Source organism: Phaseolus vulgaris, chromosome 11 (genome assembly GCF_000499845.2).
Source record: "Phaseolus vulgaris cultivar G19833 chromosome 11, P. vulgaris v2.0, whole genome shotgun sequence".
Lineage (NCBI taxonomy): Eukaryota > Viridiplantae > Streptophyta > Magnoliopsida > Fabales > Fabaceae > Phaseolus > Phaseolus vulgaris.
The window spans coordinates 52212819-52233642 of NC_023749.2; the positions used below are offsets into that span (position 1 = coordinate 52212819).

The 20824-nt window shown below is 32.6% G+C and overlaps 4 protein-coding genes across 5 annotated transcripts; 2 read left to right on the forward strand and 2 right to left on the reverse strand.

Moving 5' to 3' along the window:
• Positions 1-1769: 1769 nt before the first annotated feature.
• Positions 1770-2564, reverse strand: LOC137821135 (albumin-1-like). The gene is made up of 2 exons (XM_068625585.1): positions 2406-2564; positions 1770-2282 (listed from the first exon to the last, which is right to left on the reverse strand). The coding sequence occupies exons 1-2, from the start codon at positions 2455-2457 to the stop codon at positions 1948-1950; spliced, it is 387 nt and encodes a 128-aa protein (XP_068481686.1). The 5' UTR covers positions 2458-2564; the 3' UTR covers positions 1770-1947.
• Positions 2565-9103: 6539 nt separating this feature from the next.
• On the forward strand, positions 9104-9866 carry LOC137821174 (albumin-1-like). Its single transcript, XM_068625646.1, has 2 exons — positions 9104-9261; positions 9379-9866. The coding sequence occupies exons 1-2, from the start codon at positions 9210-9212 to the stop codon at positions 9711-9713; spliced, it is 387 nt and encodes a 128-aa protein (XP_068481747.1). The 5' UTR covers positions 9104-9209; the 3' UTR covers positions 9714-9866.
• A 3157-nt stretch (positions 9867-13023) lies between these two features.
• On the reverse strand, positions 13024-14526 carry LOC137810012 (uncharacterized mitochondrial protein AtMg00810-like). The gene is made up of 2 exons (XM_068611118.1): positions 14128-14526; positions 13024-13518 (listed from the first exon to the last, which is right to left on the reverse strand). The coding sequence occupies exons 1-2, from the start codon at positions 14524-14526 to the stop codon at positions 13024-13026; spliced, it is 894 nt and encodes a 297-aa protein (XP_068467219.1).
• A 2392-nt stretch (positions 14527-16918) lies between these two features.
• LOC137832791 (nudix hydrolase 16, mitochondrial-like) lies at positions 16919-20818 on the forward strand. Of its 2 annotated transcripts, none has more exons than XM_068641144.1 (3): positions 16919-17365; positions 18953-19046; positions 19845-20818. In XM_068641144.1, exons 1-3 carry the CDS (start codon positions 17295-17297, stop codon positions 20037-20039), a joined length of 360 nt encoding a protein of 119 aa, XP_068497245.1. In that variant the 5' UTR covers positions 16919-17294; the 3' UTR covers positions 20040-20818. The 2 variants fall into 2 exon arrangements, with proteins under 2 accessions (XP_068497245.1, XP_068497238.1); XM_068641137.1 differs by having other exon boundaries at positions 16949-17365; positions 18938-19046.
• Positions 20819-20824: the final 6 nt, after the last annotated feature.

A 20824-nucleotide genomic window follows, 5' to 3' on the forward strand; every position in this document is an offset into this window, starting at 1 on the left:
GAATAGCGTTACCTCCATCCTTCCAAACCCATTTATCCTTAATATCATGAGAGGAACTTGAAAATTGCACAACACCCAAAAGTTGACTAACCTGTTCCATTTCCCAAGCGAAAATACCTCTTCTCCAAGCCAAGTCCCACACCCAAATATTATTAACTCAATCTCCACAGAGAGAAAGCTTAGATTCTTAGTTTTGGGGAGTGTGTGGATTGCGGTCGTAAGGGAGATTTGGTTCCATAGGAATAAGGTCATTTTCACAGGCGGTATGGTGGATCACTCAAAAGTCTTCTCTTTGTCTCAGTTGAAGACTTGGTGTTGGGTCACATCCAAAGTCCAATCAGTCAGTTTCTCGTTTTCAGATTGATATCTTGATCCTTTGGTATGTTTGTATTCGATTAAGTTTGTTGGTTAACTTTTTGTTTGGTGGGTTGTTGTTGACAGGGTAGATTCTGTTTGGCAGTATGGTTGTTCTTTGGATGGTTTTTCTGTGAGATATTGATTTTTTAGGTAACCTGATTTTGGATTTTTTTTCGGTGTTTTCATTTTGTTTGGTGTTAATTTGGGCTTTTTGGATTGAAGGCTTTCTATGGGATTCAGGGTCTGTTGTTAGGTGTTTATTTAGTTATGGGTTGAGATTTTTGGATGGGTCATGTATGTATCTTGTGGTATGTATAAGGGTTAAATCACCCCTGAAGTAATTCCTATTTATTTATTATTTCTTGCCGATAAAAAAAAACTTACCTTGATACATGAGAGTCCCTATGTGAGCAATTTCTTTAATCTCCTTTTCTTAATCTATTTCTTGCAATTCCTTTATTTACACGTTCTTTCTTGATGGTTAACCATTAACATCTTCCTTTGCAGAGACAGTCATTTTCTATTCTTTTCCAATCTCTATCAAATTAGATTTTTATTAAGTATCATTATTTATATATATATATAACTTCTCACATTAATCAATAAATATTTTATTTTATTAAATCATATTAAATCACATTCTAAATCCAAAATGTATTTCATGAGTCACATTATAAAATCAATTTACATAATTTTCTAAATACGTATTAAGAAATTAATTTACATAATTTCTATTATTAAGTAGGGGTTTGGCAAAGTCCACTATCCATTGTAAAAGGGTTTGGCGAATGACGAAGAGATAGCATGATGAATGATCGGTGGTGAAAGGAAAAGGGGTAAGGCGAGAGTTAATTTACAGTGGAAAGTGAAGGGTGGCGGTGAACATCCAGCAGCGGTGGATTAATGGCGGAGAAGGAGCAGTTGGGGCGACGAACAACTAGGATGAAGGTGAAAAACAGAAAATTGAGATATAGCATGGAACGATGAAAAAGTGTAGAGCGATGGAAGGACAAGAACAATGTAAGATTAGAGTAACAACGACAAAAGGTTTGGCAAACTCCTGTAGAGAAAATAGTCGGCTAATAGAGGCAATATTGTTTCCTAATGCATATAATCTATGAATTAGATTAAACTGGATTTTTAAAAGAAATTAACTCAATAAGGATAATTTTTTTGTTATCACTATCACCAAAAAGTCATGTTTTGAGGTTCTTGATCTTCACAGTTTGAAATCCTGTGTTTGACTGCAATACTTGACTTTGTTGCATTTCTTGGTCATCTGCTATAAGGTTCGGTGCTATTTAGAGTAACCAATTCTTATATTAGCTTAAAACACATACACCATTGTACCAATTTTTTTTTCTCGATGGTAACTATTTTTTTTTTTCTTGTCTATTTCCACGAAAAGAAAATATGAGAACCTTTTTGTTTATTAACTCATGTGGCAGGAGTGTACAGTAACCAACTATGAGTTACATGGAACACTCTTTTTTATTCATAGCAGTAGATGCATCACAAGCTTTAATTTATAGAAGTAGGAGTAGATGCATCATATGCATCATGCATCACCACTTTTCACAGACATACACATTACTTGGAGATTGCTCTAGGCATGGCCAAGAACCCCTTAAGTTCTTCAGAACCAGAGTTAAAGCACCAACCATAATCCATATAGTCATTGGGATAACGAGCACAAAAGTTGCCACTTCCTTTCTTCGTGCATTCTTCGTGAGTTTGACATATGTTGGGATGTTCATCTATCGTCTTTGCCACAGATGAAAGTCCACTTGGATTAGTGCAGAAACCAACAACTAGTCCAACAGGGATACAACGACAGTCACGTGCTGACCCGCATGGTGGCACCTCAAACGGTGAACAAAGACCTGAACATACTACTGCCTCTGTCTTCTTCATCGGAAACATTACTAAGAATCACATTTTAAAATTAGAACAAATGAATACTTCTGCATAATAATAATATTCTGTAGTTCTGAAATATATAAACATAAACAATAAAAGAATATGAAGAAGAATGGAATGGTACATACTGGAAGTGGCAAGCAAGAAGAGAGCCAAAGGAGCAACCCTAACATAACCCATTCTTTGATTTTGCAGATTTCTTATTATGAGTTTTGTGATGTGTTTTAGTTTGTGCTTGCAGGTAAGAATTTATAGGCATTAGTGTGTGTTCTTCGACAAGATTTATGATGATAAAAACAATAATTGCACGAGATACGAGGTGCATGTCGAAGTTTTGTCATCATTCTTCACGTGATGCTCTTCAATTGTCCTTTCAATTGTCGTGGTTCAGAGAGAATATGAAAGCATGCATGCAGCAACAAAAACTACATGCAGCAACAAAGACACGTATCGGTTTATGAAAACTTCTTTGTAGGATTCTAATAGCAGGTATCAGTTCATGAAAAAAGTTGTTTACGAAAATTAAAATTGAAAAGTATTACAGTTATTTTATTCCAAAGTATCAGTTTTATATATTCATATATACTATAGATTATAATCATGGCTAAAATTATATCTATCGAAATATATACTTCTTTTTACTAAATTATTATAAAAAAAATGTTGCACTTAAATAAAAATATAATTTAATTATTCTTACATTATGTTGTGACATTTCAAAGTACACTTCTCTGAATTAAAAAAATAATTTTGATTATTTTATAATAAAGAATATTTAAAAAATAAATAAATAAAATTAATATTATTTATATTTTCTCTGACCATTCGGGATAATTTTACTTATAATCAAGTATTGGGAGAATATAATAAAAAATAATAAAATGTAACTTGCGTTGAAGTAAGCAGTATGTAAATGAACATTTAAAATTAAATAATAATATTTTTATATCGGTGAAGCTTAATAAAGGATCATATAAAAAATTGTGATAATGATTTTGGTACAAGACACTCTTTATCAAGAAAAAAAAATGACATCATTTTGTTATAATTATATGTACATATATTTTGGTTCAACGAATCGTTAAGCTTTTGTGAAGGCTATTAAAAACGAATTTGAAATCTTTAGGATGGGTGACCTTAATTATTTATTAGAACTTCATGTGAAATAAAAAGAATGACATCTTTATATGTAATACTTAAATAGAGAAATGCAAATTTGTAAGCACTCTTATTGTCAACAAGTTGTCATCTAGATCAAGATGTGCTTGGAAAGTCAGTGGATCAAGCCAAGTATAAATGATTGAGAGGTTTACTCTTGTATCTTACTACAAGTAGACCAAACATTATTTTTGTTGTATGCATGTGAGCAATGTTTTAATTTGCATCAAAGGAGTCACATTTCAATACTGTCAAGAGGATTTTGATGTACTTGCAAGGAACTAATGAAGTTGTTTGTGGTATCCTTGTCATGTTTCTTTAAATTTAATTGACTATTTTAACTATGACTTTGCAGGATGTAAGATGGACAGGAAAATTACAAGTGGAATGTGTCATATACTTGGATCGAGTTTAATCTCATGGCATTGTAAGAAGCAAACATGTGTGGCTTTGTCAACAACAGAAGTTGAGTAAATAGCTGCAGGGAGTTTATGTACACACGTTTTACGATTAAAACAACAGTTAAGTGATTTTGGGATAATCTTGAATAAAATCTTTTATTTTGTGATAATACTAGTGCTATAAACTTGATTAAAAATTCTATCATGCATTCCCACACAAATAATATTGAGATTAAACATCATTTCCTTCGTGAACATATCTCAAATGGTAATTGTGAAATTAAATTCATTGGAAAAGAAAATAATTATCTGTATTTGTTTACTAAACAACTTGTACCGGATAGATTCAATTATCTCATAACTGAAATAGGTATCATTAGCTTAAGTCGAGAAGGTAAATGTTTAATGAAGGAAAGAGAGGATTCTTGGGTGTGGAAGGATGACAAAAAGCTAGGGTATTCGATCAAATTTGCATATACATTATCTAAAGGAATGAGGTATATGTTGGGAATATAGGCACTACTTTCGATGCAACTAGTAGTGTGGCAAGTTCTAATAGGTAGATTACCATCGAGAACCAACCTAGAAAGTAGAGGAATGGTTATGGAGAGTAAATTATGCGTTATGTGTGGGGTATAAGAGAAAACAACAAATCATCTCTTCTTTAAATGTAACATTTACTAAAAGCTAGAAACCACTTTCTACACTTCTTTAAATGAGGAAAAGATTGGGCAAAAAGCATATGAAGAGGGTGCTTTTGCTTCCAATGATACTCTCTCTACATGCGTCAGTCGTTCTACTCACGTATCTTTAGCTAACCTAGTTGAAGCAGTTGAGGTTTTTAAAAACAAAAATGTTTTTTTTACACGCTCCACCTACAACTCAATAAATATTAATATTTATTCATTTACAGAAATTTATAATTTTTTTAATTTTAAAAATTATTTTAACATTTTACATTTTACATTTTGCATTTTGCATTTTTCTTATGTTTTCATTAAGAAGTTTCTTTTTTCTAAAATATTTTTATTACAAATATTAATATTTTGTTGTAAGTATAAGGTGGAGTAGGGTGTCAAAATATCATAACCCTTTTAAAAATACGTACAACAAGAAGCCCATTTTGGATTCGAACCATCTGGTGAGTGATACATCCCACTTAGGCGAGGGAGTCCAGGGGTCGCCAATGGAAGGCCATGGGTCCGTAAGTGGGGAGAGTGAAGACCATGTTACATGTGGTACCCAGGCTTGGAGATCAAAGAAGGGTGAGAGAGGGAAAGGACAAGGGGCATTATCGGCGATGACGGAGATCCAAGTGACACTCATTGATCATGGAGCTCTCAAAATGACCCTCTAGGTGAGTCATCTCTTAAGGAAGGACCTCAAACTAATCTAAAAAACAATGGGGTCAATGAAAAAGAAGGAGGAAGAGGAGATGCAGTCACGTTGACTCTCTCACACCTACTAGGCATCAACGGTGAATCTATAGGGTGCATTTATAACATGCCTCCTCGTCATCAAAGGCGAAGAGGACTATTGGAATTGGGGGAATCAAGTATGAAGCCAAGGTGGAATGAAAATTCAGGAGTGGGATCTCCCAAATTAGGGAACAATTTCGTATCCAGAGTTGGCACTAATTCAATAACAATTCCTGATGGAGACATTATTAACTGTAATTCTAGATTTCGGAATGTTGATAATAGAGTTGAACCAAAAAATTTGTGGGAGTTGGGTAAACAAATAGGGATTACTTGAGGAGGAGGTTGTCAAAGAATTTGAATGTATGGAAGAGAGGAATCTTGAGGTCATGAAGAGGTATGATGAGGGTAACAAAAATGAGATTTTATGATTATTGTAAATCTGAATATAAGAGGTCTAAGGGGGGCACCAAAAACGAGATATCTAACATGAATTATTGCCTGTGAGGGTGCAAAAATTATATGTTTACAAGAAAAAAAAAAGCAAGTGTTTTTTCGGATGCTAGGTGTTTTTCTTTGTGGAGGGGGATGCTAGGTTGGATTCATAATGAAGGAGCGGATGGAGCTGGGAGTTTGTTATCTATGTAGCATAAAGAAGCCTTTTGTTTTGAAAGTCATCTGGTGGGAAAGGACTTCATTGTTGTTTTTGGCCAACACCTTAAATCTAATAACTCGTGTGTTGTGGTCAATGTGTATGCAGCATGCAACTTAAGTGAAAAGGTAGTTTTGTTGGAAGAACTTTCGTCTATCAAATCTGCACCTCAGGATTTGGTATGGTGCTTTTGTGGTGATTTTAAGATAGTTAGAAGTGTAAACAAAAGGAAAGGTGCCAGTGACAGGGGAACCCAATCTAGTGAGATTAAAAGATTTAATAGCTTTATTGAAAGGAACTTTTTGTTGGAATTGTCCATTATGGGCAAGAAATTTATTTGTTATAAGTCGAATGTACCAGCGAAGAGCAGGTTAGACAGAGTGTTGGTATCTAATGATTGGCTACAAAAATGGTCAATGAGCAAACAATATGTACAATCGAGAGAGGTTTTAGACCATGCTATAGTGTGAAATCTTTGGTTAAAGATTGGGGTCCTAGACCTTTCAGTACTATTGATTCTTGGTATATGGAAAGTGGTTTCAAGGAGCTGGTGAAAGAAAAATGGTTGTCTTACTTTGTACAAGGTAATGACATGATGAAATTCAAAGATAAGTTTAAATCTCTGAAGGTTCATCTTAAAGTATGGAACTGAAATGTGTTTGGGTATATGGACACGAACAAGAAGAATATTTTGAAGGAAATAGAAGTTCTTGACTCCCAAGATGATCAAGGTGAGCTCAAGTGAAGTGCCAGAGTGAAGAGAATGGATTTACTATGTCAATTAAGGGTGAATAACAAAAAACAAGATTCTCTTAGTAGGCAAAAGGTTAGAGTAAATTGGCTCAAGTATGGGAATTCCAACTCAATTTATCACTCGATTTTAAGATGAAGAAGACTAAGGAATGATGTCAAAGGTATGGAAGTTGGGGGTCAATGGTGTGAGGAACCTGAAGTCGTCAGAGGTGAATAAAAAAGGTTGTTTGAAGACAAATTTATGGATACTTATAACTATGGGGTTAGACTTGGAGATGTAGAGTTTAAATCCCTATCTTTGGAGGGTAGCTCAAGCCTCCTTTCCAATATTACTAAGGAAGAAACTCGGGAAGCGGTGTGACAATGTGAAGGTTCAAAAAGTCTTGACTCAAATGAATTTAATTTTAACTTCATTAAGAATAGTTGAGATGTTCTTAAATGTGATGTTGTTGCAGCGGTGCATCACTTATATGAAACGAACAATATCCCGAAAGGTTGTAATGCATCTTTTATAGCCTTAGTACCTAAAGTGCATGACCCCACAAAGCTTGACCAATATAGACCTATCTCCTTAGTGGGTTCCTTATATAAGATCATCTCTAAAGTGTTATCTGATGAAAGTCAATCGACATTCTTGAAGGATAAAGGGATGTTGGATAGTGTCCTCGATGCTAATAAGGTTATAGAGGAGCTCAAGAGGCATGAGAGGAGAGGTTTATGCTTAAATGAGAACTATGAAAAGGCGTACGCCTTAGGAAGATGTGAATTCTTATTTGTTATGTTGCGAAAATTGGGCTTCCATAGTAAATGGATTCAATGGGTTAGAGGATGCTTGGAATTTGCCTCAGTCTCTGTGTTGGTTAATGGTAGTCCTACGACGAAATTCAAACCAACGAGAGGGTTGAGGCAGGATGACCCTCTAGCCCCTTTCCTATTAATTGTTGTTGTCAAAGGCTTGGTTGAGTTAGTAAGACAAGCTTTAAAAGCCCATTTGTTTACAGGTGTGAAGGTTGGTAGGTATGAGTTAGAGTCTTGTATGCTTCAATTTGCTGATGATAAGTTTTTTCTTTAACTAAAAATTATTTTAAAATAAATAAAAAAGGAAAATGTTTGCCTTCTTTAGTTTTAAAATAAATACATAAAATAACACATATATTAGATATTTTTTAACATATACGTGATAGTTGTTGTTTAGTAGTTAAATTAGAGTAATTTGAATAAAGACTATGAAACGCAATGTTAGACCATCTAACATCAAAGAGATTATAGTATAGATAATATCAAATGACTCTAAGTCGTATTTTAATGAATCCAATAGTAAATTCAATTAACTAGTGTTTAACCAAGGAATGTCATAAATACATTAAAGATAAAAATTGTAGTTTTGATATTTTTAAAATAGTGTTTGAAAGATTCTTTGAATTAGGTCAATATTTATTTAAGTTTGATTCGATGAGAGAATTGAAAGGATAATAATTTTAAAAAAATCAATGATGAATTCATTGTTGAAAGAACTTGAAAATCAACATGTTTATTTTATTTTATTTTAAACATCTTTGATCCATACGTAGTCAATAAAAATAAAAATAATATTAATTTAAATTAATTTTTAAATATTTTTTATGATTATAAAATAATTAAAATTAGTTTTTAGTTGAGCGAAGAATATTTTGAAATATCATAATATAATGTAAGAATATGTTAAATATATTCATATTTAAGTCCACCATTTTTTATAAAAATTTAGTAAAAAAGAAGTATATATTTTGATAAATATAATATTACTTATGTCTATAATCTATAATATAAAATCGATATTTTGGAATAAAATAACTGTTATACTTTTATTTTAATTTTTATTAAATTTAATAAGTTGAAAAAAAATTAAACAAGTGTTTTAGCTTGTAATAGTAATATGTAGGAGGCGTGTGGGGAAGGTTAAATTTAACGAACTAGCATTTGGCAGGTGTTACGATCCTAGCAAGAAGTTTTGATGAACTCATACGTACGTGTCATCGTTGCTGCATGCATTTTTTTGTTGCTGCATGCATGCGTTCATATTCTCTATGATCCACGACAACTGAAAAGACAATTATAGAACATCACGTGAAGAGTGATGACAAAACTTCTACAATGCACCTCGTGTCTCGTACAATCATTGTTTTTATCATCATAAATCTTCTCCAACAACACACACTAATGCCTATGAATGAATTCTTCTGCAAGAACAAACTATAAAGCATCACAAAACTCAATAACAAATCTGCAAAATATCAAATGATACGTGTCTTTGTTTCTGCATGCATTTTTTGTTGCTGCATGCATGCATTCATATTCTCTATGATCCACGACAACTGAAAAGACAATTAAAGAACATCACGTGAAGAGTGATTACAAAACTTCCACATCATAATTCTTCTCGTACAATCATTGTTTTTATCATCATAAATCTTCTCCAACAATACACACTAATGCCTATAAATTCGTACCTGCAAGAACAAACTATAACGCATCACAAAACTCACAAAAACAAATCTGCAAAATCAAAGAATGGCCAATGTTAGGGTTGCTCCTTTGGCTCTCTTCTTGCTTGCCACTTCCAGTACGTATCATTCCATTCTTCTTCATATATGTTTTATCGTTTCTGTTTATATATTTCATAAAATTGTTATATATATATACAAGTTCATTTGTTCTGAGTTTGAAATGTGATTCTCAGTAATGTTTCCGATGAAGAAGACAGAGGCAGTAGTATGTTCAGGTGTTTGTTCGCCGTTTGAGAGGCCACCATGCGGGTCAACACGTGATTGTCGCTGTATCCCTTATGGACTATTTATTGGTGCCTGCACTTATCCAAGTGGACTTTCATCTGTGGCAAAGACGATAGATGAACATCCCAACATATGTCAAACTCATGAAGAATGCACCAAGAAAGGAAGTGGAAACTTTTGTGCTCGTTATCCCAATGACTATATGGATTATGGTTGGTGCTTTAACTCTGGTTCTGATGAACTTAAAGGTTTCTTGGCCATGCCTAGAGCAATCTCCAAGTAATGTGTGTAAGCCTGTGAAGAGTGGTGATGCAGATATGATGCGTCTACTACTACTTGCATCTACTGCTATGAATAAAACTAGTGCTCCATCCAACTCATAGTTGATTACTGTAAACTCCTGGCACATGAGTTAATAAACAAAAAGGTTCTCATATTTTCTTTTCTCGGAAATACATAAGAAAAAAGAGACAAATAGTTACTATCAAGAAAAAAAATTGGTACATTGGTGGATCCGTTTTTTAAGCTAATATAAAAATTGGTAACCAAGCATTCTTTTGTATAAGCTTAGTTAATTTTTAATATGTAACATCCTAATTATATGCTAGAGTAGGATTATTAAACATTTTGCAAAGAATAAATAATTAAAAATGTAATCTAAGCATAGTTATTTAGCTTTTTCCTTCGTCATTTCACTGTGCTAGAAGTCATTGTTCTAACATGCAGAGACACAGTATTACAGGGAGATTAATCTTTTTGATTTAGTGAACTAGAAGAAACCTATAATAAGACAGAGAACAAAAAGACTTCCATTTTAAATCTATCTTTTAGAGTATTCCGATACAAGGTTTGAGTAAGGTTTCTGAAAAAATTAAAAGGATCAAAATGGAAGCTTCTAAATTATACCAGTAATTTAAATTGACCGGAACTAGGCACCAATTGAATAATTAAGTATATTCTATATGTTAATTAAGTATATTCTATGGTGTACTACTTCATGTATATAAGTGATTGAAGAGGCATTTTATACTCAAGAGATACTAATGGAAAAGTAGATTCTATGAGGACTTATTATGAAAGTTATAATTCACTAATTATAATAAGTTGTGCAATGACAATTTTGTAATAAATTACAAGTTTTTCATGATGGTTCAATTAAAAACATCTTAGTAAGTAATTTTAAGTCAGTAAGTAATTTTAAGTCATAATTGTTTAGTTAGTATGTCATTTCAAAATATATTTCACATAGTAAGTCAATCGAGATCCTTTATACCATAAAGTGTTTGCTAAGATACAAGACAAAAGACTATATATACTACAAGAAAAAAAGGTTTTAATGGAGGTTATTTAACATAGGTTAATATAACTCTATCAATTTATTAAATTAGTTTAGGTTTTTTTAACCTTTGTTATTCCAAAATCTCAGCAAAATAACGGAGGTGTTTTAACCTTCGTTAAAATTTAAAGGTTTATTCTAAAACCTCAGCAAAATAATAGAGGTTTTTTTAATCTTCGTTAAATTTCAAAGGTTTATTCTAAAATCTCAACAAAATAATGAAGTATTTTTTAGCCTTTGTTAAGTTTCAAAAGTTTATTTTAAAATCTCAACAAATTAATGGAGGATTTTTTAACTTTCGTTAAATCCCAAAGATTTATTGTAGAACCTTCATTAAACAATCCAAAATTTTCAAACTTCAATAAATAAATATAATTAAATATATTTATAAATAAATAATTAAAAAATATATAATTTTAATATATTTATATATTTTATAACTAAATTCTCTAAAATTTTGAAAGTGTAACTTTACATTACAAATAAGTTTTCTAAAGTTTCAAAAAATTATTTTAAAAATTCAGCAAAATAATCTTGGATCATAAGTATTTCAACAACTAATTTTGGATAATAAGTATTTTAATAGTATATGCATATTTCTTATGATTGATGGTAGTTGGTTTATATAATTCCTATTATTTTATGCTACGAGCTCATACTTAAACAAAATTTGACTTATTTTGTTTTAGCTTTTGATGTACATATATTTTATGTGCAATTTTAGTTTTAGTTATATTTGTTAATATTTAATTATCATAATTTTAAAATATTTTAAATTAAGGCCTTTATTTTAAAATGTTAAAACTGTAGGTCTTAAATAAGAGGGGGTGAATTTTTTTTAAAAGTTTTTCGCAAATATTGAAGGTGGAATGGAAGCCAGTTAAGAATCAAGGAATAAGGAACAAGAAATCAGATTAACAATAAAACAAATTTGATTTAATGTGTTTCCAGAAAATCTACCGGTTGTTTTTATCAGTAGTTTATAAAAACAAAGCAAAACACAAATTTAAAGGAGTTAAGGGATAGAAAGATTACACAGCCAATTTATATTGGTTCACTCTTATCCAGGAGCTACATCTAGTCCCTAGAAAACCTTTGAATATTCCACTAAGCAATCAAACCCTTGATTACAAACCACACACCAAAGAGGTGATCTTGAACCCTTCAAGAACACACACCTTCTTTGGCAAACAATCACACCACAGATCATAACACCCTCTGACTTTGTGCAACACTAATTCTTTACATAAATACAAATCAAAGAGAGAAAAGGAATGATCACACCTTATACAATCACAGATTGAATTGAAAAAAAAAATCCTATTCCACTCTTAGAAAAAAAATCCAAACCCTTAAGTAATCTTGAAAAACCTTGATTTGAAAGAATCTTGTTAATCTCTTAAGTGTATAACAACTAGGAGCGTAAAACATATTATATAGGTTTCATTTAGCTGTTAAAAACATTTAATACAAGAGCCAAATTAGTTTGAAATCAATCAAATCAGTTTGAAATCAATCAAAATAGTTGTAACAAACTTAACAAATTCGAACTATCCAAAACATACCCAGACACCCATCATCAAAGTCTTCAAGCAATCCACATAGAGTTAGAGATATCAAAGTCAATGTTCAACAATCTCCTCCTATTTGATGAAGAAAAATCCCTAGTTTGCTTGTGTTGATCTGTTTGAATTTGAAAGCACTTGCAAAATATAAATTGTGCATGTACCAAAGAGCAATCATACCCAGGTTCCACTAGCAGCAATGAACCAGTTTTCACTGTGTGATTTCCTTAAAGAAAACCATCAAAACCAATGTGAAAGAGGTGCAGAATTAGAGTGTTTGCAAGAGCACTTTAAAGCATATAAATTCAGATTTAAAACCAGATAGAAACAATTATGTATAAGCATACAAATCAGATTAATTCTCCCCCTATTTGTCTTCACAAATAAAGTAGAAGAAAGAATAAAAACATAATTTAAGAAATAGTTTGAGAATCAAGAATACCCAACTTATTTCTTCAGAAGAAAAACCTATTTTTTGGCAAAGGCTTAGTGAAAACATCAGCCAGTTGCTTTTCTATTTCAATGAACTGCAGTTCACAATCTCCATTGCTCACATGATCCCTTATAAAATGATGACGGATCTCAATGTGCTTTGTTATGGAGTTCTGAATCTGATTTTTGGTGAGATTTGTAGCCCTTGTGTTGTCACAAAGCAAATGCACCTTGCTGACTTTCAACCCAAAATATTTTAGCTATTGTTTAATCCAAAGAATTTGTGCACAACAGCTTACAACAACAATGTATTCAGCTTTCGCAGTTGAAAGAGCCACACAAGCTTGCTTCTTGCTATTTAACTTGCACCCTGCAAAATTAGAATTAGAATATCCAACTAAATGTATAGTAGAGTGAGAAGGATACCATAAACCAACAAATGTTGTACCCTTTAGATATTTGAGAATCCTTTTGGCAGCTTTAAAATGAGATTCTTTTGGATTGGACTGAAATCTAGCACAAAGACAAACTGCAAACATGATGTCTGGTATGCTAGCAACGAGATAAAGCAAAGAACTAATCAATCCTCTGAATTTAGTTTGATCTACTGTTGTTCCAGCCAAGTCAGCATCCATATAACAACTTGTGGACATTGGTGTGATTGCCTCTTTGCAGTTTTCCAACTCAAACCTTTTGAGAATCTCATTGCAATACTTCATTTGACTTAGGAAGATGCCATCTTTAGATTGTTTGATCTACAGTCCAAGAAAGAAGGAAATCTCTCCCATAATATACATTTCAAACCCCCCTGCATAGCTGCCACAAATTCTTCACAAAGACAAACATTAGTAGAGCCAAATATGATATCATCAACATAAATTTGAACCAAAATGATAGCAAATTTGGACTCTTTAATGAAAAGAGTCTTATCAATTTTCCCTCTCTCATAGCCTTGAGACAAAAGGAAATTATTATGCCTCTCATACCACTGCCTTGGGGCTTGTTTCAGCGCATACAAGACCTTTTTCAACTTTTATACATGCTTGGCATGTTAATGATCTTCAAAATCGGGTGGTTGTGAAACATAGACTTCTTCGTTGATAAAATCATTAAGGAATGCACTTTTCACATCCATCTGGAATAGTTTGAAGCCGCTCATGCATGCAAAAGCAAGAAGTAATCTCACAACTTCCAATCTAGCTACTGGTGCAAAGGTTTCATCATAGTCTATGGCTTCCTCTTGATTGTATCCTTTAGCAATTAGCCTTCCTTGTAATCACCCCTGATTCATCCAGCTTGTTTTTGAACACCCACTTGGTTCCAATGATGTTCATCTTATCTATTTTAGGAACCAGGGATCACACATCATTTCTTGTGAATCGATTCAACTCTTCATGCATGGCAACAACCCAATTTTCATCTTTGAGAGCTTCACCAATTGACTTAGGCTCAGTTTCAGAGACAAAAGCCATGTGCCTGCATACATTTGAGACAGTTCTACGAGTAGAGACTCCTTTCTGAATCTGCCCAATGATGTTGTCCACAGAATGATCCCTAGGAATACTCCATTCTTTAGGTAACTCATTCTGCTGCAGAATTTCAACCGGTTGTTTTGCATAATCAATCAGTTGTTTTTCTGGGCAGGTTTCCAGTTTCTTAAGAATGATGTTTTGCTCATCTTCCTCTACATGATTCCTTAGAGATTCTTGTTTTGCATGGTTAGTCTCATCAAATACAACATGAATAGACTCTTCTACAATCATGAGCCTTTTATTATACACCCTATAAGCATGGCTAGATGAAGAATAACTAAGAAAAATACCAACATAAGTGTGGTTGAATTGTGATTCCTTGCTAGGACTTCCGTCGACGGCTATTGAGCATGTGTTGGAGAGCAGTGTGTCTACGGTGGAAGAGAGAAGTCAGGAGAATCGTTAGAGATATTGGAAAATGGGGTTGAAGGTTATTTCAGACATCAAGTCATTTTATGGAAATTTTAAAAGTGATGGTATTTTATGGAGGTTTTGAAACTCATGATATTTTACCGATGTTTTGAAACCCATGGTATTTTACGGAGGTTCTTAAACCCATGATATTTAACAGGAGTTCTAAAAGACTTTTTCTAAGGCTTAAAAAAACTCGGGGAGCACGTTCCCCAAGGATGGTTTAGCAGGGGAAACTGCAACCCTGAGTAAATGACTTAATAGAGATTTGAACCTTGAATAATGTAAAATTAAGTCTCCTTTAAAACCATTTTTTCTTGTAGTAATAGTTGTTGAAGAACTTACTATGATAAGAATATCATCAACATATATTATAACAAATAAAAATGTATTGTTATGATTACTAATGAATAAGGATGTATCATTTTTAGTCGATCTAAAACCAAAAGAAGTGAGAGTGGTACTTAGCTTATGAAACCATGACCTAGGTGTTTGCTTCAAACCATAAAGAGACTTGTTTAGTTTAAAAAATGTCTTCGTGTTACCATTCTCAAAACCCGGTGGTTAAATCATATAAACAAATTTCTCTAGGTCTCTATATAAGAATGCATTATTTATATCACTTTGATGAACAATCCAATTGTATTATAAATGTACAGGGACAAGTTTAATAACTGGACTGAAGGTTTCAAAATAATCAAAACCTGGTTGTTGATGAAATCCTTTGGCTACTAGATGAGATTTGTTCCTTTGGAAAGAACCATGTGCATTATATTTGATTTTGAAAACTCATTTGCAACCAATGGGATGATCTAAATGTGAGAGTAGTGAAAATCCATGTTTGATTAGCTTCTAAAGCATCATATTCCTCTTCATAATAGAGAACAATAAAGGATTGTTCAAAACATCTTTGGTGGACTTGGTAAATATGAAACAGTATTAGCAATACAACTACACAGTTTGGAAATTCCCGCTTTAGCTCTTATTATCATACATTGAGTATTTTGAAAATTCCCATAACATAATAGATGGTTATTATACGTAACTAAATCAATTCTAAACTTTTAAAATATTTGTCATTACAAAAAGAAATTTTTTAAGACTGAGATGTTTAAATATAATTTGAGACATTATATTATCGGTCTCATTAATTGTAATTATTTAAGGATAAAAAAAACGTAGGTGGGATTAACACGATTGCCAAATTCCAACTTAATAACATTTTCCTAATTTAAACTATTATCGAAATTTCACAAATTAAATATTAAAATATGAATTTATTCCTTTTTTCTTTCTTCATAGATTTCCAAACAATTGAAGAATAGTTAATATCTTTTCTTGCACTTTGATTTCTTCTTTTATCTTGTTTTTCCTTCTTTTAGTTATAATTTTTTTGTCACTTATGTTTAATATGCTTTCAAATATTTACACAAATAGTAAACACACCATTTTTTTAATATATTTTTTTGTATATAAATTAAAAGTACCCAAAATAATGTAAAAGTTGAATAACTAAAAGAATAAAAATAAAATATGAGATAAAAAGTACATGGTTTAATATTTTATACACTCCCACAGATATTAGTTGGTTTGGTATTTAGTTGACACAAATAAATAATGTTTCATGGTTCGAATTTTAGAAACATCACTAGTTATTTATTACTTCAAACCATAAATAATATCTATCAATATCATGTCAACGTGTATTTATTAATTAAGTGTAACTATGATTTGGATTATGGTGATATCATTAACAATTACTTCTAACTATATGATTAAAAAAATTATTCAATCTTTTACTAATTTATTAATTATTAATTTTATACGCCGACAATATGTGTTATACAAACTCAGTTGTCAATTATTTTAATTAAATTAAGAATATTATTTTCTTCAAAAAAAAAATCCCAATGTAAACATTATTCCATGGATCCACCACCAAGATTTTCATTTTTTTCTTTTTTAATTAAAAAATAAATAAAAAGGACAAAAGGAGAGAACCCTACAAAATCCTCTCACTAATGCCAAAAACAAACATCCTTCTCCATCCGCTGACTTCTTCAACTGCATTCCAATCTGATGCCTCGCGGACCACACCCCACCGTAACACCCACCCAATCACGTTCCTCCCTTCTGCTTCCTCCAAACCACACATGTCCACGTGTCGTGATATTATTGAAAGAAGCTGTGGTCCCCGCAGCAGGGGATACGCTGACACTGGCTATAAAAATAGGCCCCACATGTTGACCACTCTCCACGTGACTTTGACCCTCTGTATCGATCCGTTCGAAGCGCTTTTCGTTTCGCTTCGCTTCATTTTGGATCAATTCATTTGCGTTTGGTTTTCATTTCAGTTTTCATTTTCGTTTTCGCATGCGTTTCTCTCTCTCTCTCTCTCTCTCTCTCTCTCTCTCTCTCTCTCACACTCTCTCTCTGTGAAAACTAAACCCTAAGATTAGAAGAAGACGCTAGAACGATGCTTGGTGAATAGATCGTGATCTGGTGCGGGCGCGATCAGAGAAGGAACGGTGCGTTCTCATTGCAATGGCGAAGCATTTGTTTGGGAATTGATTGGGGGAATCGCTATTATGTCTGAATTGGTGGCGCGTACGGGGCGGCATCAGCAGCGCTACGAGAACGGTTATCGTCTTGTTGCTGGGTAAAACGACGTCGTTCCATGTTTTTCCCCTTTCTTGTTTCGTTTCTTTGAAAAAGTTGTGGATGAAAAAAAAATGTCGTTTTCGAACGGTCGCGTAATTTTATTTTTTTTGGTTTGATTTAGTTGAGAAATTGCGATAGTGACTGGTTGATCGTGATGCTCTGATGTTAATTTCTTTTTCGTTAACACTGTTTCGTTTATATTTAATTTTTGCTTTGGATAGATTTTTATAATTATTTCTCTTTATTGATGTTGATGTTGATGTTGATGTTCGTGCATGTGGTTATTGCGACAATTTTTTGGGAATACGAGGTTTTGTTTTTATACGTTTATAACATTGTATGATGAGTTGATCTTGATCGAAGAACTTCAATTACGATCGTGGTTTTGTGAAGTTTTTCATATTGCAGGAAATTGCACACTGTGGCCACAATTGCTTTCATAAACCTTTTGACGGTTTTTAAAACCTTTGTTTTTTTTTTATTGATCATTCATGTGAGATAGAATAGAAAAAAAGAGTACGTTTTATTAGAAAAATAAATAATGTATTGTAACAACGGTGTTTTCTGTAGTAGTGTTAAGCTAATGGATTTTGGAAGATCTTTTAATAGATTGAGACATGGGTCTTTTTATTCCGTTTTGGTCTGGATTAGCGTGTTTTTGTAGCAAAATACATTGATTTTGAAGGGATTGATTATGAAGCACGTGGATTTAAGGAGAGAAGTCCAGTTTTCTAATAGAGGAAGTTTTGCAACCGGGGATGCTAAACTAATTTAGAAATGAACAAGTTTTATTTTGGTGCTTTGACTTCATGTGCTTGTCGTAGTACGCCAAAATTGTTAGGTACTACTTGTAGCTTGACTTTTGAGATACTTTTCCACTTTTCTTTTGATACAATCATACTTTGGTCTTTATTGGTTGTATTTTGTGCATATAATAATTCAGCTTATGCATTTTTGGCGATTGCTTGGAAAGATAAGTTGAGTATAGGGATAATGATATATCATGAACCTCATGCTTACTGAACTTTTAACATTAGCGATGCATGGAGTCCTTGAAGTTTGATAGGATGTAATAACATTAACTTTTTGTTAAGATTAAATGTTTATATTTTCCTTAGCATCTTTTTTTTTTTTTTTAATTTCGGCCGTGCCATAAAATAATTATTTTTTGTTTAATTGTAACTTTTAATCTTGTCTCTTTCACAAGAATCTTCGCTGTTTTGAGATTCCTACTTGTTTGGAATCATGCGCTATCAGCTTGATTAATCCAAATAACTCATTTAAAATAATTTAATATTTTTTTATGCAATTTGATAATGTAGTAGTAACAATATGAATTTGGTCTTCGCAATCGCAAGTTTAATGTGGAAAAAAGGTTGAAGATATCTGCTGACTAATAATTAGCCTTTTAATTGAGCAGCTTTGATTGCAGCAACTAATGAAATTTGGCTAGGAATTGCTTTTGTTTTTATTTAATGTACTCGTGTTTTATATATGTATATATATAAATATAAATATATTTGTATGTATCACTCAAAGATTTGATTTGGAGATGCTAATTGGGTTGCAGGTGTGTTCCATTTAGATATAAAAGTTCTGATGGTGATTCAAGTTCCGAAAAGATTGTTGAAGTGCTTTTGATTAATTCACCAAGTGGACCTGGTCTACTGTTTCCAAAGGTATGTTATTCTGATCAAGTCAATTAGGCAGTGTCTGCTACTAATCTCCTTTCTGGAATTGACTGATTGTAGGAGATTAAGGATTTTGGGACTCCAGATTCTTTAAGTTAAAGTTACAAATTATTGACAAAATGCATTATCTTTTGGCCAACATATTACTCTAGGAGCTTTGCTCTGAAAGGATTTGTTTATAAAAAATATATTTTTAACATATGTATTAAAAAGCCATAATTTGAATTGAATTTAATGTTATTGTGCATGATTGTTATGCAGATTATATAACGGGGACTTTTTCTTTTTTATCTCAGTGGGTCAGGTTCTGTTCCAATTTTTATGCACATTGTTCATTGTTGAATAAAATAATTTAAATAAAGTTTTATCTGTTTGGACGAGATGGTAAAATCACTAAGATTCCGTTCTCAATGCCATTTCTTAGTGTATGACATTGTTTCGCTATTTTTCTCTGGATTTAAGTAATACAAAAGGGTTAGGTACCATTTATTGCAGATAAGGCGGCTATTTTTTAGTCCCCTCTGTAAATTAGACCTCATTGTAAAATTGTGTTATAAATTCTGAACATGTTGATGGGACAACTTGTATTAAATTGCATTTGCATTATATGATAAATATGTATGTTTGCTTCCTCACAATAAATTGACTGCAACTGAGCCGTTTGTTTAAAATGATTGAATTGTTGTGCAACTTAATCTGGTTGAGATCATTAGTGCATTGTTTTCTTAAAGGATTCTTCATGGAAATGTAGTTTCTGATTACTGTGATATCCTTTTTCCATTAAAGGGAGGTTGGGAGAACGACGAAACTGTTGAGGAGGCAGCTGCGAGGGAAGCTGTAGAAGAAGCAGGAGTTCGAGGAGACCTGATGGTGAAAATATTCTCTACTGTTGAATTTATATTTTTGAGTTTCTGTACAGTTACTGGGCTTATACAATATCTTAAAAAGATTGTTTTGTCTGAATGCTTTAATGGTTTCTAGGTTCACATAGTAGGAATATAGGTTCACATAGTTGGATGAGGACTTCTTTGTTGTTTATGATGGGGGAATCTAGGAAGCTTGTGTGTAAAACATGTCATTTTTTGACGATTATGTTGCTATGAGTTAGAGTCTTGGTCACTGGTGGTTTGCAATGAAGGTTTTTCTCTACGTATGTATTGCGACTTTGCATCTGAGGGAGAATATGTGAGGCCCAATTAACATTTAAATTTGGACGAATGATTCTAAAATATGTTTGGATCAATTGTCATGCATGTACTTTAGTCCACATTGGAAGTATGGGATTGATGTGAGGTTTATAAGGCCTTCGGCTCTCCAATTACGATAGCTAAATTTTGTGGTGTGTTTCTCCCAAGGTTCTTATCAATTGCTTTCAGAGTTGTCCACCGCGTATCAAAGTGGTGTGGGTAGTGATATTGGCGTTGTTGTTGTGTTCACCCAGAACTAGTCAAAGAGACAATGTGGTGGATGTTAGGATCTATTTGCAAGGTTGGAGACATGATGAGTCCCTCACTGGAGTTAGCTTTTTGTGGTGTTACTCCCAGGGTTCTTATCAAATTAGCATTTAATTTTTTCTATGGTTGCATTTTTTAGAATTTTGCAGAAGTATTACATGGTTTTGGTTTCATATATTTCGTTTTGGTGTGCTGCATCCCATAATTTTCTATTGCTGTCCCCTGATATTCGTACTTGGTTTGTAATATTTTAACGAAAACAATGCTGTGATCTTGTGATTTGGATGTATGTTGCAAACCGATTGTTGATGC